General features: G+C 56.1%; 1 protein-coding gene across 3 annotated transcripts; it reads left to right on the top strand.

The window, feature by feature from the left end:
* The first annotated feature begins 314 nt into the window (after positions 1-314).
* Positions 315-9559, top strand: FRS3 (fibroblast growth factor receptor substrate 3). 3 transcript variants are annotated; one of them, XM_081246690.1, is made up of 7 exons: positions 315-494; positions 2110-2248; positions 3713-3801; positions 4712-4898; positions 6912-7073; positions 7908-8065; positions 8349-9559. In XM_081246690.1, exons 3-7 carry the CDS (start codon positions 3736-3738, stop codon positions 9261-9263), a joined length of 1488 nt encoding a protein of 495 aa, XP_081102816.1. In that variant the 5' UTR covers positions 315-494; positions 2110-2248; positions 3713-3735; the 3' UTR covers positions 9264-9559. The 3 variants fall into 3 exon arrangements, with proteins under 3 accessions (XP_081102816.1, XP_081102815.1, XP_081102817.1); XM_081246689.1 differs by having other exon boundaries at positions 2110-2253; XM_081246691.1 differs by lacking the exon at positions 2110-2248 and having other exon boundaries at positions 387-494.
* The last annotated feature ends 13859 nt before the right edge of the window (positions 9560-23418 follow it).

The following is a 23418-nucleotide window of genomic DNA, read 5'->3' as shown; positions in this document are numbered from 1 at the left end:
CCTAGTTCCCTCCCCCTTGTCCCCAGCCCCTTTCTGGGGTCCCTCGTCCTGCCCTTCTCCCTTCCATCCCTTCAGGCTCCTCCCCCAATCTTTCGTGTTTCTCCCCCGCCCCGCCCGCCGCTCGGTCCTTTTTCTGATCCCTGGAGTGGAAACCTTTGGTCCTACCTCTGGTCCCCCTCAGCCCCGCCCTGAGCCCCGCCCCCGCCCCAGGCTCCGCCCCGCCCCCGCCAGGCTCTCTCAGTCGCTGGCCCTGAGCGCCCTCTGGCGTCTGCGCATGCTCCCTGCTCCCTACTGCAAAGTCCTCCAAAGGGACCTTCTAGGCTGCGCGCCGGTCGCCCCCGATCGGGTCCGCCCGCCCGCAGCGTCTCGTCGGTGCTACCGGTGACCTCTGACCCCGCCGCCACGGGGTGGGGAGGCCTTAGCTCCGGGCGGGCGGCGGCTGCTGCAGCGGGACCCGGGAGCGGGGCCCGGCGCCGCCCGGGCCGCGGGGCGATGTGAGTCGGGGCGCGGCGGGGCGGGGGCGAGGCGGCTCCACCGAGGCCGCACCGCGCCGCGCCGCAGTCTCCACTCCCTCCCAAGGAAGCCCCGGGCGGGCGGGCGGTGGAAACCCGGGGCTGGGGGCGGGGATCCAGGGACAACTCGCGGCCCTGACCTCCCCTATTCCTTCCCGGTATCTAGAAATTCGCCTGTTACCTAAATCTGTCTCTAATCCCCCAGAACCACCCCACCCCCACCCCCGGACACACCTTCATGTGTCCTGGAGCCCTCAGAACCCCTCACTCCTGCAAATTCCCCTGATACGCTCACAGAGCACCATTCTCTCCTGGATGCCCCCACATGCTTCCACCACCCTGAAATTCCTCTGAGTCTTCATGCCCCCCATTCTCCTTGCACCGTGCTCAAGTCCAAAAAATTTGTCCACATTTCCCTGATCCCTCTCATACGTTTTGAGTCCCTATAACCTCAAGCTCCCACCCCCAATCCACACCTGTCTCAGACCAGCGACCCATTCTCCTCCCACCCGATGTAACCCCCCTCGTTGGGCTGTCGTGATATGTCCTGGTATCTTAAAGAGAAGTGAAGGGGACAGGAAAAGGTGCAGCGCCTCCCCCATCTTGCAGCCTGTAGTTCTTGGCTTCACCCCCAGACTCCCTGTTGGTGGCTCAAGCCCCAGTATTTACCCAGCTGTCTGCCTTTAGGCTGTGCATACCTTCCTCATCCTGCTGCCGCCTTCCAGAGAGTAAGCCAGACCAAGAGGGTAGGGGTCCTTTCACCTGGGAAGTGTCCAAGGATGCAGAGCCCCAGGGGCCCTGGGAAATGACATTGTTTTTCCGGAGCAGGAGGGTGGGTTTTCAAGGATCTCCAGGGTACTGGCTTGTCGACTTGTCCACCTAGGGCTCAGATTACTGAAATTTTGATTGATTGTTAGAATTTATGTTAACTTTTAGGCCTTTCAGAGTTTGGAGAACAGAAAATCTTATCAAGCTTCCACATGTGAGATTGAAGGAGCTTGTCCTAGAAGAGGAAAATGTTGATTTAGCTATGTTTGTCCTACAAACTTACCTCTAGAGGTTATTGAAGCTAGAAGTTCCACAGTTGACAGATGTTTCCCTTCAAAACTAAGGCCTTGGGGTGGGAGTTGGGGGTGGTGATGGAGAATCTACTTGGCAGACTCTCCCAGATACTTAGTAGCAATGAAAAAGGCTACTGCTTTCCTGAATCTTAAGCCATTGCTCTTTCTAATACATCTTAGTGTCCTTTTGAGAAAACTCTCTGTAGAGTTCAAGTTCTCAGCAAAGGTAAGGTGGTGATCTTGGTATTGGCTTTAACAGGATTCAGATGGGGTCTAGAGGTGACTTAAAATATCCTGGGCTGCCTCAGACTTCAAAGTCACTGATGTGAGGGGAGTCTGCCCCTCTCAGGGCCTATGGGGCTTAGAATTTGTGGTCCCTTTGCTCTTGATCTCACTTCCTTCATTGGTGTTTCTGTCCCATTAGGGCTGGAACAGATATCCAGGTGGGATGGACTGACAGCAAGTCAGTTTCATTAACAGTTGGGGGTGAGAATGGAAGGTTTCCACTAACCTGTGATCTCTGTCTCCTATGCTAGGTGAGCCCCAGGTGTGTCCCAGGGAGATCCAGGTGACTTCTCTGCAGACTGCTTGCCATGACACCCCACCAAGAACAGGGGGAATAAAGTGGGGGTCCTTCCCCATGCCCCTCCCATGGTCAGCTCCCCGATGGCCTGGGTGAGGTGAGAGCTGTGTATAGGAGCCACTTTTCTGGAGTTTTCCAAGTTGAGAGGAGTAGAGGGTGCAAGTCAGCATTGTTCAAAGCTTTACACTTTCAGCGGGAGTTCTAGAAGGATATCTAATCCTGCTGGTTCATTTCTTGCAGAAAGTTGCAAACCCATAACTTCTGGTTGGGGTCGGTCCATGTGTTTGCTTAGGTCACTGTAGCCTGGTGGTATCACCTCCATCCTAGGCACAGGCCCAACTGTTGTGACGTCTAATTCGACTGCCATAATCCTTGAGGGAAAAAAACAGATATTAAGGCCTCTGTTCTCCCCTTTGGACAAAGGGGAGCAAACCCAGTGTTTATTTTTTTAATGAAGAAATACCAACTGGGGCCTCCCTGGTGGCGCAGTGGTTGAGAGTCCGCCTGCCGATGCAGGGGATATGGGTTCGTGCCCTGGTCCGGGAGGATCCCATATGCCGCGGAGCGGCTGGGCCCGTGAGCCATGGCCGCTGGGCCTGCGCGTCCGGAGCCTGTGCTCCGCAACGGGAGAGGCCACGGCGGTGAGAGGCCCGCGTACCGCAAAAAAAAAAAAAAAAAAAGAAATACCAACTGAAGGTTATAAAAGTGTGCTCTGTTTTAAATGTTCAATCTTCTGAGTCTATCTCTTGACCATAACGTAACATCTCATTTGAAGAGAACATCAAAAAGATAAATTTGAGGTGGATGTTGGGATGGTGGTGAGGAAAGAAAAGAGAGGATTTGGATGATGTGGAAGGAGTGAGGTGGAAAAGGAGGAACAAGGAGAAAGGTCCAGGCCAAAGCATCTGGGACTCCCAACTACAGTTTCTTCACTGAATCTGGAGGAGGGCACTGGGCTGGCACCCAACTCCTGATGCAGATCACTTCATCTGGGTCCCTACTTTTTTTTTTTTTTTTGCAGTACGCGGGCCTCTCACTGTTGTGGCCTCTCCCGTTGCGGAGCACAGGCTCCGGACGCGCAGGCTCAGCGGTCATGGCTCACGGGCCCAGCAGCTCCACAGCATGTGGGATCTTCCTGGACCGGAGCATGAACCCGTGTCCCCTGCATCGGCAGGTGGACTCTCAACCACTGCGCCACCAGGGAAGCCCCTGGATCCCTACTTTTAACCATGCTTTTCCTGCTGCCCAGGCTGCCCTTCCCTATCATTACGTCAGTCAGAATCCTACATGCTTCTCAAGGTCCAGATCAAATGTTGCCCCTAAGAAGCTCTCTCCATCCCCCCATCAGCATTAATCCTTAACACGTCCTAACTTGAATTAATGTTTATCCAGTGTGTGTCTGGCCCTGGATTGAGAATGTGAATTCCTTGAGGGAGGGACTGTGAGTCTTAGACAGAGTAGGTGATCAGAACGAGGTGGTTCGGCCAGAGTTCCCCAGAGCAGGGCTTTTGGGAGCTGACCTCGATGACCTTCCTGTCCCTTGTGTTTTTCCCTAGGGCGGGCCGGCTGCTCTGACACCATGGGGAGCTGCTGCAGCTGCCTGAACAGAGACAGCGTCCCAGACAACCACCCCAGCAAGTTCAAGGTACCCATGGCCCCCTCTCCTCTCCCACATTCCCAGCATGGCCTCCTGGGCTTGGCCTGAGCTGTCGAGTTGCTTCAGCCTCCCTAGAGAAGGTGAAATGACTGGCTGAGGTTGTGGGCTTCGCAAGCCCAGGACCTCTGAGCAGTGCCAAGGAAAACAGGCTCAGGCCACTGCCTTTTTTGTGGCTCTTGGTATTACTAAGAATGAAGAAATGCCACAAGAGAGTAGCAGAGATTGTGCTTTCAGAATGTTTACTCCTGTCAGTGTAGCTTTGTAACTTTACATTATAACTTTTCGGAGAAAACAACAAAAGTCTGTATTTGTGAATTCACATGTGTCAAGTATTTCAAACAGTGCTTAACACATGTTAAGCACAGTATTAGTGTTTGCTGTTTGCTTTGGGAAGCTGAGGCCCGGCCCAGTGGACCTGTGTGCACCCCTGCCTTGCTCCTTCCACCTCCCTGTAGGGGGCGCCCCCTCCTCACCCCGGCATCTTGAGGCCCAGGTTTCCCCTGCTCACCAAAAGAGGGAGCCCTCAGCAAGGTCCTGCAGTTGGGGAGGTGGTGGAGGCCTTTATATTTGTTCCGCTTGGGTTTGACTCTCCCAGGGTCTTAAGATTTTGAACTTACAATAGAACCTCTTCTCCCATTAACATCTGGTCCTTGGATACCAGCCATGGACCATTTGGGGTCATCTAACTTTGCACGTCTAACCATCTGACGTTGGGGGTCGACTAACCACCCCTCCCCTCACTGCCCAAATGACAAAACTAAGGCCTAGAGAACTGTAGTGGGTCAGCGGCACTGCTTCATCCATGTCCCAGTAATCGTGTGGCATTCCCAGTGGCTCACGGACCTGGACACACTTGTTGGACTCACCCATTAACCCTTCTGTCCCCTGCCCCTGCCAGGTGACAAATGTGGATGATGAGGGTGTGGAGCTGGGCTCCGGAGTGATGGAGCTGACTCAGAGCGAGCTGGTGCTGCACCTGCATCGGCGCGAGGCTGTCCGCTGGCCTTACCTCTGCCTGCGGCGCTATGGCTACGACTCCAACCTCTTCTCTTTTGAGAGTGGCCGCCGGTGTCAGACTGGCCAGGGTGAGTACCAGCCCCTGACTCACGCTGGGATGGGGGCTTGTGCGCCTGGGACAGGTATTGGGGCTGGAAGTCGTAGCTTGAGGGACAGTGGGGAAGTCTGTCCACTTGGCAGGTGTTGCCCAGAGAAGGGAAGGGTCGTGGCCAAGAGCACACAGACTCCCAGTGTGGGACTCCCAGGCCAGTGCTTCTTCTCTTTGATCATTGCCACTGGGTGGCTCTGTGAGGTCGTTTGTTGCACAGCCCATGGGAAGGAGCCAGTGCTCCCAGACCTGGGAAAGCAAGCAATTCCTCCTCCCTCTCTTACTCTAGTTTCAGGGTCCCTCTTGCCCCCTAAGTAGGAACAAACTGAGCCCCAAGTCATATACCCTGGTTCCTGTGTATAATGAAAGGCCAGGCAAGAGCTCTGGCTGCCTTGGGGCCGTGTGGCGTGGGAGTGATAGATTTGGGGAGGTCCGTGGTATACAGAGTAACCCTCACGAGGTTAATCTTTGTCTCCTGTCACCTGTGGGTGGTGGAGTGTGATATATTCTGCCTTCTTCCCCTTTCTCCCTGCAGCCAGAGGTCAGGGAGGGGTGGGTTGCTCCATGAAGTCAAGGCTGGGGCCAGCCATGGCTCTTTGAAGGGGTGGCATGGTCTGGGCCTTCTTTGAGGACACAGGCCTAAGCTCTGCTAGAAGGAATCCCACAAGGGATTGTGTTCAATGCAGTGCGGAGGTGTGACTGCAGGGATGGAATGAGCTGGCTCCTCTGATGAGGCCACCAACACAACAGTGTGTCTCTGAGGTTGTACTGGCTGGGGGAGCCCTCCCCTCCGTGCACCTTACCTTTGGAACTCATGAGGCAGAAGCAGTTAACGCTGGCTGAGCAGAGAGAGGGGAGGAAGGGGCCTCTCTGCTCCCGGTGGTGATTAATCCACACTGGAGATCCCAGAGGAGCTCCCTAGGCCCCGACACAGGGTTCTTCTAAAACTCCAGGCTTTCCCAGCCTTTTCTGAGCTCTTGACATATCTTGGAATGAGCCATAATAAATAGAATAGAATGAGGAAAGAAGAGCCCTATTTCTTCCCCTCCTTTCTATCCTTCTCATCCCATTCCTGCAGACCTCATACCCCAACCTAGTTTGTCTTTGTTTGGAACATGCACATGTACATCCCAAGTGGCTTCCCCTGAGTCCTGGGTCCCACTGTTACACAGCGGGAGTGCAGAATCCCAGGCCGGCCCAACACCCCAAGAGCACCTTTGGATCCCCGGAGTCAAGTGTGCTCAGCCCAGTCCTGCTGTGCCAGGACCGTGAGTTGCTGCCTTAGAGTTTGAGGGGCTGTAAGGCTGGCTGCATGGAGGAGCCACATGGTTGCTTTGCCATATTTGTCCTTTAGCTAGTCAGCCCATCCTTCCTTTCTGCACCAGCCTTCAAGCTCCATAAGGCCAGGGGCCTGTACACAGAAGACAGTCACTCTCTGGCCTGGCACTGGACTAAGTATGCAGTGAATAAGCAGTGAACAGGACAGACCCTCCCACCCTCAAAGAGCTTAGAGGCTGTTGGGCATAGAGCTGAGGGCTGGTGCCCTGGTGGAGCTCATTTTTCTGGGGAGTAAGGGGCGGCAGGCAGAGGAAGATGGGGGCAGCATGTGCGGTGGAGTGGTCACTCATCTGACACTGTCCCTTCCACTTTGATTTTTTACTTTGCTTCCCTTCGCCCTGGTGCACACACATCCTTATGAAAAGGATTTAACCTCGGAGGAATGTAGCTGAAGTATTAGATCTTAAGATGGTGGTAATGGATAGAGTGTGTTAGGGTGGGCCGCGGGGGCCTGGGGCCAACTCCTCCTGTGGCTCTTAGACTTTGGAGGGTGCTGGGGAGAATGCTCAGTGGGAGGGCCTCTCCCACCCCTCTGCAGGCCTGGGACTGGAGGTCAGGGACTTGTCCTGAGCTCTGTGCATCTGTTCAGCCTCTCTGGTCCTTCCCTATAGGACACAGGGTCAGAGGAGCCTCATTTCTTCCTCTCCTTCTTCAGGGATATTTGCATTTAAGTGTTCCCGGGCCGAGGAGATCTTCAATCTCCTCCAGGATCTGATGCAGTGCAACAGCATCAATGTGATGGAAGAGCCGGTCATCATCACCCGCAACAGCCACCCAGCTGAGCTCGACCTCCCTCGGGCCCCCCAGCCTCCCAGTGGTGAGGAGACCCCCCACCGCCTCAGCACCCCAGTGCACACGCACATGCATGCACAAGCATAGCCCCAGGAAGCACCAGTCTTGGAGGCATGAGTCAGGCAGGCAGGCGAGGGGATGGCTGGGTGAGCCAGGCTTCCAGGACCGTCATCCATCATCCGACGACTCCTAGGGATGGATAAGTCCTGGCCTGGGCCAGTCAGCTGACTCAAGCGGAGGCTGGGGAGTCCAGGGCCTTGTATTGATGTATGGTCGGGGAACAGACAGGAAGACATTGGGTTTCCATGGAAACGGCAGTCTGGAGCTGTTTTGCTTCCTTCCTTCTGTCTACTGGATCATACCCATATACCTTTCCTGACGGCTTATGCAGGCATCTCTGCCCATGGCTGTCTGGAGAGGTTCCCACAATTTCTGCTTGTTCATTCACTGAATCACACTGAGCACCTGCTCCGTGTCTGGCACTCCATCGGCTGGCCCGTGGGGGACAGAAGAAACAGGAACACAGTCCTTGATTTCGAGGAGCTTCCCTGGAGCTCAGTGGCAGAGCTGGAATGAGGTGAAGGGTCGGTCCAGTGACGACAAGGTGTGCCTTAAGTGTTTCAGATAAGGCTGTGATGGGGAAGTGGGGTTCAAGCTGAGCTGTGAGGGAAAGAAAGGGTAGGGTTTGGAGAACAGATACAAGGTGAAGATAATGGGGGACTGCCAGTTCAGCGGGGCTGACCCCCTGGGGGCCTTGGGAGTGTCTCCCCTCCACTTGGAGGAGTCCCAGGATGCCACACACACGGTTGCAGGTAGTTGCCAGGTGGTTTAAGGACCTTCTTGTCTCCTGTGTGCCCAGCTCTAGGCTACACCGTCTCCAGCTTCTCCAATGGCTTCCCTGGCTGCCCGGGAGAGGGTCTGCGATTCTCAGTGCCCCGGCGCCCCTCGACAAGCAGCCTGCGACACCCCTCGTTTGGGGAGGAGTCCACCCATGCCCTCATTGCCCCCGATGAGCAGGTGAGCAAGTGGCTGCCCAGCGTCTTCCTGTGGGTCTGGGTGGGGGTGGGGGATCGGGAAATATGGCACTTCCTCCCAGTGAGGATCATGAGAGGGAAGAAAGTGGATAGAGTCCCTTCCTGTCCCAAGAAAGGGAGGCAGCTTCCCTGGAAGGCTAGGAAGACAAGGAAGGGGAGGAGACTGCAGCTCCTTTTCCCTGTGCTTCTCTTCTCTCATCCTGTCCCCTGTTCTCTCCTTCCTCTCTGCCCTCGGACCCTCCTGCCCTTGGACTCTTCCCCTCCAGTCCCACACCTACGTCAACACGCCAGCCAGTGAGGATGAGCACCGCAGGAGCCGGCACTGCCTGCAGCCCCTGCCTGAGGGCCGGGCGCCCCTTGCCCCGCAGGCCTGGGGCCCCGAACAGCGGGACCCGCAGGTGTTCCTACAGCCGGGCCAAGTGAAGTTCGTGTTGGGCCCCACCCCGGCTCGGCGGCACGTGACCAAGTGCCAAGGCCTCTGCCCCAGCCTTCATCACCCGCTCCACCACGACAATAACAACGAGGGCCCTTCCGAGTGCCCAGCCCGGCCCAAGTGCACCTACGAGAACGTCAGTGGGGGGCTGCGGCTGGGGGCAGGCTGGAGACTGAGCCCGGAGGAGCCGGGCTGGAATGGCCTCGCCCAGCGCCGGGCCGCGCTGCTGCACTACGAGAACCTGCCCTCCCTGCCCCCCGTGTGGGAGAGCCAGGCCCAGCAGCTGGGGGAGGAGGCCGGGGATGACGGAGACTCGAGGGACGGGCTTACACCCTCCTCCAACGGCTTCCCTGAAGGCGAGGAGGATGAGACCCCACTGCAGAAGCCCACCAGCACCCGGGCTGCCCTCCGCAGCCACAGCAGCTTTCCTGTGCCGCTGACCCGCCACCGAGGCTCCCCGAGGGTCTTCAACTTTGATTTCCGCCGGCCGGGCCCCGAGCCCTCCAGGCAGCTCAACTACATCCAGGTGGAGCTGAAGGGCTGGGGTGGAGATCGCCCCAAGGGGCCCCAGAACCCCTCAGCCCCCCAAGCCCCCGTGCCCACCACGCACCCTGCCCGCAGCTCAGACTCCTATGCTGTGATTGACCTCAAAAAGACCGTGGCCATGTCCAACCTGCAGAGGGCTCTGCCCCGCGATGATGGCACCGCCAGGAAAACCCGGCACAACAGCACCGACCTGCCTCTGTAGGGACGTCCCTCCACCCGCCTGGCAACCTCCGCCTCCCGCTCCTGTGCTCCGAACCCGCACGCCCGGGGTTAGGGTTGCTTCGCAGAAGGGCCTGCACTGGCCGGAGTCCCCAAAGGTATCAGCCACTGAGTCTCCCGGTCTCCTCTCCGAGTCGGGGACAGAAGAGGGTGACCAAGTGAGGAGGTAGCTGCGACGTAAACTGTGAAGGGCCCCGTGATTGCATTTCGCACCCTCTTGTTATGTCATCTGTCTCGTCTGTCGTCTGTGTTTTTTTGGTTGAAATTTGGAAACATTTTGTACCTGTTGATTTTATTTATCAGTTTATTTTTCTATTTATTGTTTTAAATGTAATTTAACATATTTATTATTAATATAATTATTTTTAAATTCTGACTTGGTGGATGATGTCGAATTCTTAGGGAGTCTTTCCTGGCAGGGTGCTGGGGTGGGAGTCGGGGAGGCCTAACAGAGGTAAGGGTTTCACTCTGGGAAATTTGGGGTGATTGTGGTTTTTGTGACAAGTCATGACCATTTCTTTTTCTCCTCCAAGAAGCTGTGGCCCAGACTGAAAGTTGCCAGGGGTGGCTGCTCTGTCAAAGTAAAGTGACAGGACAGCTAGAGTCCTAGATGCAGAAAGGGGATCTGTAAGGAAAGCTACCCTGATGAGATAAAACCCTAACTCTCTGAGGTTGGCAATGTGTGGGGGAAATTGGGGGGCGGGGGTCGCTTCACCAGATTCACCTCTGGAATCCCTCACTGAGTCTCCCTTCTGCCACCAGGTGGGTCCCATTGGGTACTTAACTGCTCTCCTGTACCACCTTGGTCCAAAGGTGGGCCCTGGATCCTCTTTCGGCACCGTCAACATGGCAAGGTCAAGATTAGAACCTTTAAACAGGACTTTAATAAAAGCCCAGGAAGAGCAAAAAACAAAAGGGGAAAAACAGTGTAATATGTAAGTGAATAATCTGACTTACAAAGTGGGACTTTCCCAGAGAAGTACTCCCCGGGAATGGACTCTTTGGGGCCCCTCTGACCTGCTGCAGGGGTGGTCCCCTGACAGAGCCACCACATCTGAACGCCTGCCTGGGAGCCCGGGGTCTGTACAGGGCTGCACACACCACCCACCCAGGGCTGTGGTTGCGGAAGCTCCCCTTCCCTGTCCAGAGGCTGCCTCTTTTCTCTTCCTCCTCCCACCAGCCTCCCTGCCTCAAGACTCCCTGTCTCGGGCTTCCCTGGTGCAGTGGTTGAGAGTCTGCCTGCCGATGCAGGGGACACGAGTTCATGCCCCAGTCCGGGAAGATCCCACATGCTGCGGAGCGGCTAGGCCCGTGAGCCATGGCCACTGGGCCTGCGCGTCCGGAGCCTGTGCTCTGCAAAGGGAGAGGCCACGACAGTGAGAGGCCCGCGTACCGCAAAAAAAAAAAAAAAAAAAGACTCCCTGTCTCAAACCCCTGAACGGTTAATCTCCAGGAAATCCAGTGTCTGCGATGAGACACTCAGGGCCCTGGTGAGGAGTAGGAGCAGGGTTTGTCCAAGATTTAGGGACAAGCCTTCTTGTCTCTGGTCACTGTTTGTACCCCAGCTCCCTGCCCTGTGGAGCGAGCAGACCTGTCCTCCACACCAAGGAAACAGGCGAGGGTGGGGCCCACCCAATTCCCTTCTCCTCCTGCTGTCTTAACCACTGCCTGGGCCTCAATTCTGGGAGCACCCTTTCCCCTGGGCAGGGATTAGACCAACCGGCTTCCAGACCCCCCTGACCTTGGGTGTCACTCTGTCCAGGAAATGGACAAAGAGGACTGGCTACAGAGGATGTGAGAGGCCTTTCACCTGGGGCCCAGTAGGGTCCAAGGGTACAGCTGGCACCGAACCCTTCTCTCCTTTATATGCTTTTTTTTTTTTTTTTGCGGTACGCGGGCCTCTCACTGCTGTGGCCTCCGGACGCGCAGGCTCAGCGGCCATGGCTCACGGGTCCAGCCGCTCCGCGGCACGTGGGATCCTCCCAGACCGGGACACGAACCCGTGTCCCCTGCATCGGCAGGCAGACTCGCAACCACTGCGCCACCAGGGAAGCCCTCTGCTTTGTATGCTTTTGGTCTCTGGACCAGAGGAATCACCCGCAGCAGGCTGGATTCATGAACTTTTCCCCACCCTGCGGTAGGGCAGTACTGTCCCCTCTCTGCAGCTCACCCAGACAGGCAGCTCAATTCTGCTTTCTCCACGTCCTCCCACGCTACCCCTGCTCCTCCTTTTGGCCTCCACGGTCAGGAGCAATGGATTCTCCAAACAGGATGACCAAGATGGGGGGCAGGCATGGTCGTGCCAGGACCAGGCCGAGGGCCCCTGGCTATGCTAGTGACTCATGGGTGTGCTCAGGACCCTCCTTATTCGTGGACCCTGTCATGGGGGAGTCAGGAGCTTGGCTTCAGTCAAGAGGCCGGGTTCTGCTGCTGACTTGGCTATTATCTCTGCTCTCTTGAGCACCTGGTCACCCCAAATAGGCCTCAGCTTTTGCCCCTGGAAAACACAGAGCTAATTGTGAGAAGTAGCCAATGAGATGATGAACGTGGCACCACTTCATAAAGCAGACTGATGTGGGCAAGCTGTCTTAACCCAGCTGCTCCCCCGGAAAAAAACCACTGGTCATCACAACTCTTCAGCCCCTGAGACCGACCTCAGGCTCATTGCTGCGCCTTCGCTGAACAACTCAAGAGCAGTTCCGCCTCACTCTCAGGGGTCGCCAGGTCTTGGTCAGAGCCTGGCGGTTCCCCCAGAGCAAGCTGTAATCGCTTCAGTCTGCGTATTTGTGGGGCATTGGGTGGGGGTCCAGGACATGTCCCAGGAATTGGCTTCCAGCCCAGTGTGGCTGCCAACCTTCCCCGTCCCCTCCCCAGGGCACTGCCTCTGACCCACAAGGTCTACTCTAGGAATTTTCCTCTGGTGGAGCCGGTAGGGTATGAGCAGATGGCTTTCCTGGCGGGAAGGGGCGGGTGGGAGTGATGCCCAGGAGGGCGACCGAGGCTCCTGTGTCTGAGCCTGTCCTGCCAACATCAGGGCGTGGTGTGCGGACAGAATCTGTTTCCATCACCATCATCGTCCAGTGATCCCCACCAACATGGTGAATGTTTGCTGACTGCTCAGTTCTCTTAGTTAGAATCAGGCCCTCCCCACCCCCTGGGTGGCCCTCAGGAAAGGACAGGAGCCAGCATCCTGTCCAGGAGTGACATTTCAGGTCAGACCAGGAGGGGCCCTCCCGGAGCCCACCCCTGGGTAATAATAGCACTTTACAAGGGTATAAACATGGGCGGCTTTCCACAGGGCCTTATAGACCATTTATCTCTTTCGGCTCGCTGGGCTGGATTGTTATCACCACAGTGCAGAGGAGGAAGCAGGTCAAGAGGTGAAGTGACTTGCCTCAGGCCATGAAGTTAATTAGTGGCTTGAGCTGGGGCTGCCTGCCAGTCGTGTGTCTTTCCCAGGCACTTCTCCCAACCTGGCCTCAAGGGGCTTAGTTCCCTCAGGTGGGCTGCGGGGAGAGCGTGTTGGGTGCTGCCCTGGACAGAAGTGGGCCAGGTGTCGGCAAGGGCCACATTCCCCAGTGTTCGAACTCAGGAATCTTTTTGAATTCCAAGCCAGGGCCTTGTCTGGTTGACAGCAAGGTGAACCTGATTTCCCCTAGGGTTGACCCAATGCCCACCCACGGACCCTGCCCCTCTACCCTTTCGATGCCTTGGAATGGCTCCCATTTTGTAGGTGGGTGTGCCGGAGGGGGCCTGACCTCGCCCGCCCCCCACCCCGCTGCCTTCTCCTCCAGGCATCTCAGCCCCACAAGAGGCCCTGAGCTTTGGCGGGTTCTCTGACAATACTTTCAAGGGGAGTCATACAGGTGGAGGAGGGTTTATAATGAGGGACCCCCCCGAGACCCCAGAAAGGCCATGGGAGGCTGAGGCAGGGGTGAGAGGGCCTGTGTGGACCCCTCAGGGCTCTGTATCTACAGAGTCCAGGATGGAATCTTGTAGGTCAGCTAAGCTGGGACGCATACGGGTATCCCTTCAACAGGATTCCTGGAGATGCTTATCAGGTTTCTGCTCACACACTCCCCAGACAGGGAGCTCACAACCTCACAAGTACTCCTTCCACTTGGGTCTTATGATGTCCCTAAAACTGTCCCTCAGTGGGTCCTAATTCTGTTCATGGACCCACACACCGCTTAGTCTCTGCCTAGGGAGCTGAACTTTGAAACTTAGCATTACCACTTGCTAACAACTTGACCTCTTCATGCTTCAGTTTCTTCATCTGTGACACAGGGGTAATAACAGTTCCTCCGTCTTGAAATTGTGAGGATCAGGGAATTCCCTGGCGGTCCAGTGGTTAGGACTCCGTGCTTTCACTGCCAAGGGCGTGGGTTCAATCCCTGGTCAGGGAGCTAAGATCCCACAAGCCACACGTGGCGGCCAAAAAAAAAAAAGAAGAAGAAATTGTGAGGATCAAATAAGAGAATGTCTTCCCAGCATGACCTGCGCTCTAGACCTTATGCTTCTGCCTGAGATAGCACTCACTTCACTGGTCCTTCTTGCTCTTGGGACCTTAGAGCTGGCATGCCACTAGGACTTACCACATAAACATCTGCAGCATTCCTCGCCCCCCAGCGGTTACCTGATGTTGGAGTTCTTAGTCTGTTAAATCAAAGTCTGAACGCTCCATTCATTCAGCTGACATTTCTTGTTGTTCGTCTGGGTCTGTCCTGGGATCTAGAGGCACCAGCCCTCGCGGTGAACCTGGAAGTGACGGGAAGACAGAAATGGGGCTGGGAGGGAGTTCCCTGTGGTTGGTGGGTCACAAGGACTCGCTGCGACATGTGGGGTTCTCAGCCTAGCTCTTCTGGAAGCTTCACTCTGCCTGCTAGTGGTTGGTAGGGAGCCTTGCTCACCAGGTGGACCCCTCTCTTGGCCTCTCTGGGGATGGACATTCCTGCCTCAGGGACCCTGTGGATGCCTGTGGACTGGGGCTGGGGAAGTCAGGCGAGTGGAAGCATCACTCGTGCTCCAGCTGTGCGCCGTCCTTATGCTCATTCTTAAGGGATTATTAATATAATGACCGAGCTAATGAGCATTGTGGGGGGCGGGGAGGAAGCACCTTAACCCCACCTGGTGCCTGCTAATTAACGGGGGTCTTTCCTCAGCTGTCTTTTCTCCTCCTGGTCAGCTCTTTTAGCTGGGGAGGCCTGGCCCCTTGGGGGTCCCGTCACCTCCCTCCACCTGCCCCTCCTTTAGCCTGGCACGGTTCCCCTCTGGGTGAGAAGATCCCAGAAAGAATGTGGCTGGGACAAGGCTTGGGGGTGAGGAGATGGGGGACTGGGGACTCTGGCTCTGGGGAAGAGGAATGTAAAAGCGATGAAACCTCTAATCTTGACTGTGTGCTGCCTGGGCTGGAGAGAGCAGGGCAGCTGTGTCTGAGGAGGGCTTGCGGGGGGATGGGAGCAGCCATGGAAGGAGGGGTAGGGGGCATCGGGCTGAGTGGGGGTGGGGAAGTTTCCAGGTGTTCTTTGAGGCACCTTGCCTCTCTGGGCTGCCACCAGATGGGCTGGTGCTGGCCAAGATCTTTCCTTTTGAGCTCCTTTCCTCTTGGGATGAAAAGGCCTGGGGAATCTATCAATGTATTGCTATATCAGGGTTGGGGTGGGGTACCCCATGCACAGTCATGCAAGTATAGTGGCCTTGATTTCCCAAGCCATCGTTAGACATAGCGGGTCCAAGTTTCAAAATCTGGGTCATGGGCGCTGAGTCCTGACAAAGCCCCACCTCCCCAGATCTCACTGTCTAGTTGGAGAAGCGAGGCTCACACAAGACAGGATTACAGACCACGTGCCTCTGCCATTTGAAATCTGTGTGACCTCAGACAGATCACTCAGCCTCTCTGAACCTGTTTTCTCATTTATTAAGGAAAACTAATAACACCTACCTCCCAATGTTGTTGTGTGGTAAATAAGAAAATGCACATAAAGCGCTCAGTGGGCGCTTGACACAGAGCCCAAGTTTTGCTCTGCTATGGTTGTCATAGCAACAGCCAGTGATGTGGGGAAGCTGGCCAAAGGGGGACCATGAAGGGTGGGGAGGATTTGGGGAAGGAATTGGAAGTGTGGGCCCCAGCAATTAAGCTGGGGGCGTGGGGCTGGGAGGAGAGGAGTGGCTGGGGTGGGAGCTAGACGGTCAGGGAAGGAGGAGGCGGAGGTGACCGCACTTAACAGGCTTTGGAACAGCAGCCCGTGTGTCCACATGTGATTGGAGGGGGCAGCTGTGGGGCTCCGACCAGACCAGGTGTGGGCATTCACCTGTCCGCTCACGCAACAGATATCTACTGAGTGCCTGCTATATGCCAGGCACGGAGGTGGGTGGGGACACGGCAGTCCTAAGGACAAATAAGGCCCTGCCCTCATGAACTTACATTCTACTAAGGGTGAGACGATTAACCAGCTAATTAATGAAATGCACAAGTTAACTTCAGGGAAGCCATAACTTTGAAGAAACTGCAGAAGGGACAGTGTGAGTGAGTGGAAGGAATGGGCCACGTGTCAGAGAAGACCTCGCTGGGGAGGTGAGAGTGCGGCAGAGGCCTGAAGAAGGCTGAGTGAACAGCTAAGGGAAGGAAGATCCAGACAAAGGGCACAGCAAGGACGAAGGCCCTGTGGGGCTCCGGAAAAGTGACAGGGTCCAAGGAAGCCTGTGCAGCTGGAGAGGGGTGACGGAGGGGGAAGGATCGGGGGGAGGATCTAGGGCACGCAGGGTTCTATGGGCCAGGGGAGGTGACTGGATTAGCTATTGGAGGGCTGGGAGCAGAGACTGACTGGAGGTCTAAGAGGATGGTTCTGGCTGCTGTGTGGAGGTGGGGGGAGGGGAGGCGTACAGAAAGGGCCGAAGTGGGGAGACCTGTAAGGAGGCTACTGCTGTAATCTAGGGGAGAAATGACAGTGGCTGGGAGCCCATTGGTGGCAGTGGGAAAGGAGAGAAGAGGACAGATTTGGGATATATTTTGAGGTAGACCCAATGGGACAAGGGAAATGATAGGGGGCGAGGTGTGGGAAAGGAGGTCTCTGAGGTTTGAGACCTGCTCCTTATCCAGGCCCTACAGGGAGGAATGCCTTTTACTGAAGGGAAAAGGAATGTGGTGGGGAGGAGGGACAGATTTCAGTGGGAGGCCTGGGAGAATGCCCCTTGACACAGTGACCCATCCCTGGGGCCAGAGGCTAAAAAGTCGGGTCCTCAGACACCATGACTCAGAGATGAGGGCTCCACTGTGCGCGCTCCTGGGGCCAGGCCAGGCCTTGCAGAGGCCCACCTGGCTGCTCCCGCTCCTGTGATTCTGTGTCTTTTCTCTGCCGGACCTGCGACCAGGGGAGAGCTGGATGCTGAGCCCCCATCTCGCTCCCAGGACTTTGGGAGGTAAGGCTGCAACGATGCAGGTGGGAGGGGGCACTACTGCCCAGAGCAGGCCTGGGGGATCTCAGCACACAGAGGGTGGCCCATGTAGGCAGACAGAGCCCGGAGGACAAGCCACTAGAGGCTGGGGCCAGCACTGAGCAGCGGTGACACCTTATCCTACAAAGGGACAAAGGTGAGACCCTCAGAAATCCTCCTGGAGTCTCTGGATCACGGTCTCAGCTTCCTACAATCTGGGCCGGGTGTGGGGAGTATGCCTGGACTTGACAGAAAGCTGGGCCAAGTTCAGCCAGACCCCTTCCAGACATGCTCAGAATCTGGAAAAGGGGATGTTCAGCCAGGAAAGCAATAGGGGTGGCTTTGGGGAGTGTCCAGGCCTCTGGATCCTTCCTCTCCTCCATCCTTGCTGGGTGCGTGAGGAGCCCCTGAGGTTTGGGGTTTCCCTGTACAGTGGGCATGCGGAGCCAAGCCCTCCAGATGCCAGGTTGTGGGGGAGAGTTGGGGTGGCTGCTGGTACCTGCCCGAGGTTGCCTGTCCCCAGCTCCCTGGCCTAAATCCCTGGCCCCCTCCTTGCCCCAGGTGTCCCACACAAGGAGCCCTGAGCAGAGGGAAAGGCCAGGCAGGCTCCACGCTGCCACTCACAGGCCCACCTCTCCAAAACCCAAACTAGATGGGCTGGGATCTGGGCTGGGGCCAGCTCTGGCTCCACAGTCCTGGGACCATAACCACGTCTATCTGAGGCCCACTTCGGGGCCGTGGGATGGGAGAGGTGACGGAGCTTCCTGGATCCATTATCAGTGTTTGGTTTGGGACTTTTGGAACAGACCCAGTTCCTGCTCCTTATCCAGGCCCTGCTGATTAGATTCTCTGGCCTTTGATATGCCTCAATCTGGGACGCAGGACTCCCCTTCCTGCTACCCAGTCCCCAAACCCCAGCACTCCCCACCCACGGAGACCTGGTCTGTGGCCAAGGCCAGCTCCATCCAAATAACCTCTCCCCATGGACTGCCTAGCACACTGCTGCCCTCACCTGAACCCCACAAGGTCTCAGGAGGACATGGGGCACAGGAGCACGGGTTGCTGGCCCCTTTGGACAGGTCTGGGGACTTAAAGGGGAGACTGGTCAAGAACAGCAGGGAGTCTCTGGAAGTTTCCAGCCCCTACTGTCAAGTGGGCCACTCTCTCTGGGGGAGAAATTGAGGGAGGCGGTGCAGATCCATGGGGTGACCCCATGAACAGGGTAGTCAGGTCTGGCCTGAGGTTGACTGTCTTATGCTAAAGCCAGACCCCTGGTCCTCATTTCCGTCTTAGGAGGTGCAGTCGCACGGAGGGGCTTTCCCTGGTCCAGACGCTGCACTGAGAGGAGGTCCCGGGCTTACCTCTCAGCAAGGGCTTAGAGGGGACATGGCCAGTTGGGAGGGGAAGCGGGGAGGAGGGCAGGGAGAAGGAGGGAGGCAAGATGAGGAGGGAAAAAGAGGAGAAGAGAGGACCACGTGGAGGAAGAGGGGGAAGGGGGGAAAGGAAGGGGAGGACAAGGGACAGGGTGGAGGAGGATCATGGGAGAGTTTCCTTGTTGCCCAGCTTAGAGGAAGGTGTGTCTGGGCACACGCGGAGACACACACAGCTGCCTCTGGGGGAGCCGGAGCTCGTGCGCAGCCCGGGCCTGGATGTGAGCAGGGAGATGGGCAAGCGTGTCCCTGCATATGTATGTGTGTTTGTACGTGTACATCCCAGACAGTGTGAGCGTGGGACCCTTTCAGCATCTTGCATTATGAGCCAGGATACACATGCATACACACAGACACACACACACAGACAGATACAGACACACACACACACACAAGCACTGCATAGCCATGTTGTCTGAATGGCACTCTGATTTATTCTATTCCAGTCAGTGGCATTTAAAAAAGAGCCCTCGGGCTTCCCTGGTGGCACAGTGGTTAAGTATCCACCTGCCAATGCAGGGGACACGGGTTCGAGCCCTGTTCCGGGAAGATCCCACATGCCGCGGAACAACTAAGCCCGTGCGTCACAACTACTGAGCCTGCTCTCTAGAGCCCTCGAGCCGCAACTACTGAGCCCATGTGACACAACTACTGAAGCCCTCGCACCTAGAGCCCAGGCTCCACAACAAGAGAAGCCACCACAATGAGAAGCCTGTGCACTGCAACGAAGAGTAGCCCCCGCTCACCGCAACTAGAGAAAGCCTGCATGCAGCAACGAAGACCCCACACAGCCAAAAATAAATAAATAAAAATAATAAATTTATTAAAAAAATAAAAATAAAAAAGAGCCCTCTTCAGGATTTACCAGGTTGACTTCACCATCAGCTAATGGGATGAGACCCTCGGTTTGAACTGCACTTTGCTGAGCGGGTCTGCACATGGATAGACTGGGCACAGGGAATGCTCGGTGATGACCTATGACACGTAGCGAGGCCTGGTGGCCCCTTGCCCTCCCTCAGACATCCCAAACGAGGACACTTGGGGCCCTCAGGGCCTCCTTGTACAAGGCCATCACACAGCGAGGGGTTCCGAGCCCCACCCAGCTCACTGAGTCTCAGGGCCACCCTGCAGACTTTCCCCTGAAGCCTCGCCAGCCTCCATGCCCCCCAACAACTCAATACAGACCCTGCCCCAGCCCCCATGGGGCCCCCGCCTGCCCCAGAGGGCGAGATATAACTCCTTCCCTCAGGGAGCCCCCGTCTGAGGGGAGACGTGGCCCCGCCCTCGGGGAGACCCGGTCTGAGGGGAGACACGGCCCCGCCCTCAGGGAGCCCCAGTCCGGGGGGACATACTTAAAGAGTCAAGAAAATTGGGCAGTCATGTATAAGAGTCCAAGTCAGGCCCTCAGGGAGCTGTTGGAGCCAAAAGGTGGGGTTTAGGTCACTGCAGGGACCAGATGGGGTGCTGTGGAAGTGAGGAGAGAGGGAAGGAGCGGGGTCCTGATCTCCATTCCTGTTCCTGACGCTCACGTACACACACTTCCAGCTCTGCGAGCCCTCCGTGGACGCACTCCTCGCCTAGGCCACCGCTTCTGTGCCACACAGGACTCGCATTCTCTCAGAGTCCTGGGAGTACAGCCTCTTTCCTGCTGAGGGAAGCTGCAGGGCCCTGGCCTCCTGAGGGCCACCCGCAGGGCATCCTCCTCCTGTGGCGGGGCAGATCCAGGGCTTGGCCATCACCAACCAGGGGTTTGGCCTAAGCCAGACACAGCCGGACACCACCTTTGAAAGCATCCACTTTGATGGGATGAAGGGCCCGGCCTCCTCTTCCATCTCTGCAGTGGGATTACCACAGGCATGGATGGCTTTTCAAACGGAGCCTGATTCTAGAGCCCGTGGTCAGCTTCTATCTTACCAGGCGAGAGGACCCCTGCCACCTGGGAGCTTCTCCTTCTCTCTGCAAATGGTACTGGACAGGGGCTTATGGAGACCTGGCCAGAAGCCTCACCCTGAGCCAGGGGCTGTGGAGGTACAAGAGGGCTTACTCAGAGAGTAGGCTCCAGAAATGGGGGTCCAGTCAGCCCACAGCTGCCTCCTCCACAGTCTGACTATGTCTCTGGTCTGCAGCTGACAAGATGACATCACCATGGGAGAAGTCCCCTTTGGTGGCGAGAAGAGCCAGCTGTACACAGGTGGCGTCTATTGGAGCCCTGTGGTTGCCCAAGTTACTGGCAGATCATGTTCCATGGGTGGGGAGATTCAAATCCTATCCCCCCACTAAGGGAGGAGGCCTGGGGGGCTTCCTTTGGGGAAAATGTAGGGCTTCTCCCAGCCCAGGGCAGACCCAGGGACTGCTTTAAGGGAGAGCCTGCATGGAGGCTGGGGGAGGGGTGACATGACCTCTGACCTCTAGTGATTCCTACAGGTTATCCATAGGGTACTGGCCCACTGACTGGTGCTCCCAGGGCTGCCTGGTTGTCATGGACACAGGCAACTCCCTCATCATTGTCCCTGAGCAGGTCTGTGGTCAGCTGACACAGCTCATTGGGGTCCCAGGGAACAGCCGAGGAGAGGGAGGCACCCCAACCCACTGTCATTGGGAAGTCAAAGGACACTCACCTGAGGCGCTCCTTCCAAATTCCCTGCGGGTGTGCATGTCATTTCCCTGCCAGCTGCTTCACGCCAGGTGCAGCGGGATCTCCCTGCCCTGCCCCCTCCCTGCCCCCTCTCCCTCAAAGGCTCCCCTAGCAACAGCCCTTGCTCGTATTTCTGCCCTACCGGCTTGGACTCCATCTTGGTGCCTTCACTGGGGCATTCATCTGGGGGTGGGGACATATCTGCAGTTGTGGGGGAGAGGAAGGTTGGGAGGTTGAGGGACCAGGGAGGAAGGATTTGGGTGCAGGATGGACTTCCGGGCTGGGAGACCAGCCACCTCTGTCCCTGGAGCCCTGGGGGAGCAGATTCTGACCACCTGTCTCTTCATCCTTTACCATTTCTCCAGTTTGTCACCAACTACAGCAGTGGCCAGAGCCCACTCACCAGTCCCTTCACCATCAGTGGCATCCACTTTCTCTGCTGGGCCCTCAGCACCTCATCTCTACGACTCTCCCCGTCTCTCTCCGGCTTCTCCTTCATACCTGGGCGTGGAGGCGGGGAGCCCGTAGAGCTCTTGGGATGTCAGATTTGCATAAGACCTTAAGGATCATCTTACCAACTTCTTCCACAAGTGTAATACCAGGAACCACCATTTATCCAGAACTTTCTGAGATGCCGTATGTGGAGTGGTTGAGGTCCAGTCTGTCTGCATCGGGATCCTTGTTCTGCCACTTCTGAGCCTTGTGACCTTGGGCAAGTCACTGAGCTTCTCGGAGCCTCCATTTCCTCATCTGTAAACTAGGGACACAATACAGTGTTTACCTTATGAGTAACGTCCTGGTGAGATTAAACAGACTCTGGTAGAACTAGAGTGGTTAGAAGAGGGCCGGGCACACGCTGAGCACCCTGTAAATGCTGGTGGCTCTTCCTGGTTCAGATGCTGAGCTGAGGCTCTGTGTGTATTTGCTCTTCAAATCCTCCTGATAATCCTGGAAGTGGGTACCACTATCACCCCAGCAGGTAATGATCAGCCCCTTCTTAAACCCGAGACTTGGCCCTTACCACGTGTGGGTGGTCCCCATTCCATTTGTCCAAGAATGGTGGTCACGGGGTCCTCTTTAGATTATTCAAACCTCCAAACGCGGTGGACCAGGCCCTGCTTCTCTCCCAGCCTTCCACCCTGCTCCTAACTAACAAATATGCATGGAGCATCCTCTGGATCGCCTCTTCAGGGGACACAAAGGAGGGAGGAGACACCACCCTGCTCTCTGAACACTTGTGATGAATTGTTTATGTGACAGATGACAGCTGAGAGTGGAAGACTGTGTGTATGTGTGCGTACACATGTGCTCAATGCCATAGAGATCAGTGTTTTTCAAATCGCAGCTCACAGCGCATTAGAAATCAGTTCAGTTGATTGGAACCAGCACTTTAGAAACAAATAAAATAGGAAAATTGGTGTACTATGGACTGGAATTTTTATGGGGGGGTGAAGCTTTTGTTTTCATTATACATTGTATGTATGTGTATATAAGGTTATGATGTAAACTATATTTCTAACTGTGGGTTGTGGTTTTAAAAAAAAGCCTGAAAGCCTCATCTCTGGTGGCTGGGTCTCTGCCCCCTTCAGGGGACCCCTCTCACTGCTATACTCCAGCCTCACTGGCCCCATCACTTCCTCTTTCCTACCTCAGGCCCTTTGCAGGTGCTATTTTGCCTGCCAGAAATGTTCTTTTCTCACTCTCTTCACCAGCCTAACTTGTATTCATCATGCAGAACACAGCAATGGGTCATATTATCTCCCCCCCTCAACTGATGAGAAACTGAAGCTCAGAGAGGTTAAGTGACTTGCCCAATGTCACAAAGCCAGGCAGAGGTGGGCTGGGATTTGAACCCAGGCTTCTCTGATTTCAGAGCTCAGGTTCTTTCCTTAACCCATGAGACTTGCCTACTGACAGCTTCACTTCGTTTCCTCCGGGTCAGTGCAGCAACGGCCTCATGGGGTTTTAGCCCACATTCCTGCTTTCAGAGTGCAGCCAGCCCCCATGGCTCCCTGAAAACGTCTTCCTGAGGGTCTGCTACTCCATCTCTGACATGGGCAACGACAAGGTGGGCCTGGCTGCTGCTGTATAGACCGGCTCTGCCTTATCTTCCTGGTCAGAGGCACACCTTCTGGGTCTCACGGAAGTTGGGGAGCCCCTATTTTCACTCATTCTAGCCAAACTGTGCTCCTCAGGGCTGAGAGCTGGGAGACCCCAAATAAAGCAGCTGTAGGCTCTGGCTTTGGGGAACAAGGTGGGTGGCTGGGGAATTAAATAGGGGGGTGAGATTAGTTCGACTTTCATGCCCACTCAATACAGGTCAGTGGGTCCCAAATCTAGTCATTCAAATACCACCCTCATGATCTTTGCACTATCTGAGTGTGGCCCCCAGTTAGAATCTGCTGACTTGGGGGGGTGGGTCAGAGGCCTGGTCAGGTTTCCCTGCCAGCGCTCTGGCTTGTGCAAGGTGCCATTTCTGGAGACGTGGGACAGTAGTTTGGGAGGACGTTGAGCCGGCAGCGTGGACAGAGCCACAGACATGGAGCCCCCACTTTGGCAGGATGGCTGACCCTGTGCTCACAGCTGTCCTGCCTGTCAAATGGAGAGGGCCACCTCTGGGCAGTGCCTTGGTGGGCGGA

This window comes from Mesoplodon bidens (assembly GCF_964165515.1).
Source record: "Mesoplodon bidens genome assembly, chromosome: 10".
NCBI lineage: Eukaryota > Metazoa > Chordata > Mammalia > Artiodactyla > Ziphiidae > Mesoplodon > Mesoplodon bidens.
Note: the sequence above shows the minus strand (reverse complement) of the source record. Positions and strands in the feature narration are given on the sequence as shown.

Bases quoted from the DNA above. Each gene is read 5' to 3' on its own strand.
- FRS3 (XM_081246690.1), top strand. From the start codon at position 3,736: ATGGGGAGCTGCTGCAGCTGCCTGAACAGAGACAGCGTCCCAGACAAC. The intron at 7,074-7,907 runs GTGAGGAGACCC...CTGTGTGCCCAG, and splicing joins GGCCCCCCAGCCTCCCAGTG to CTCTAGGCTACACCGTCTCC. The intron at 8,066-8,348 runs GTGAGCAAGTGG...CTTCCCCTCCAG, and splicing joins TCATTGCCCCCGATGAGCAG to TCCCACACCTACGTCAACAC.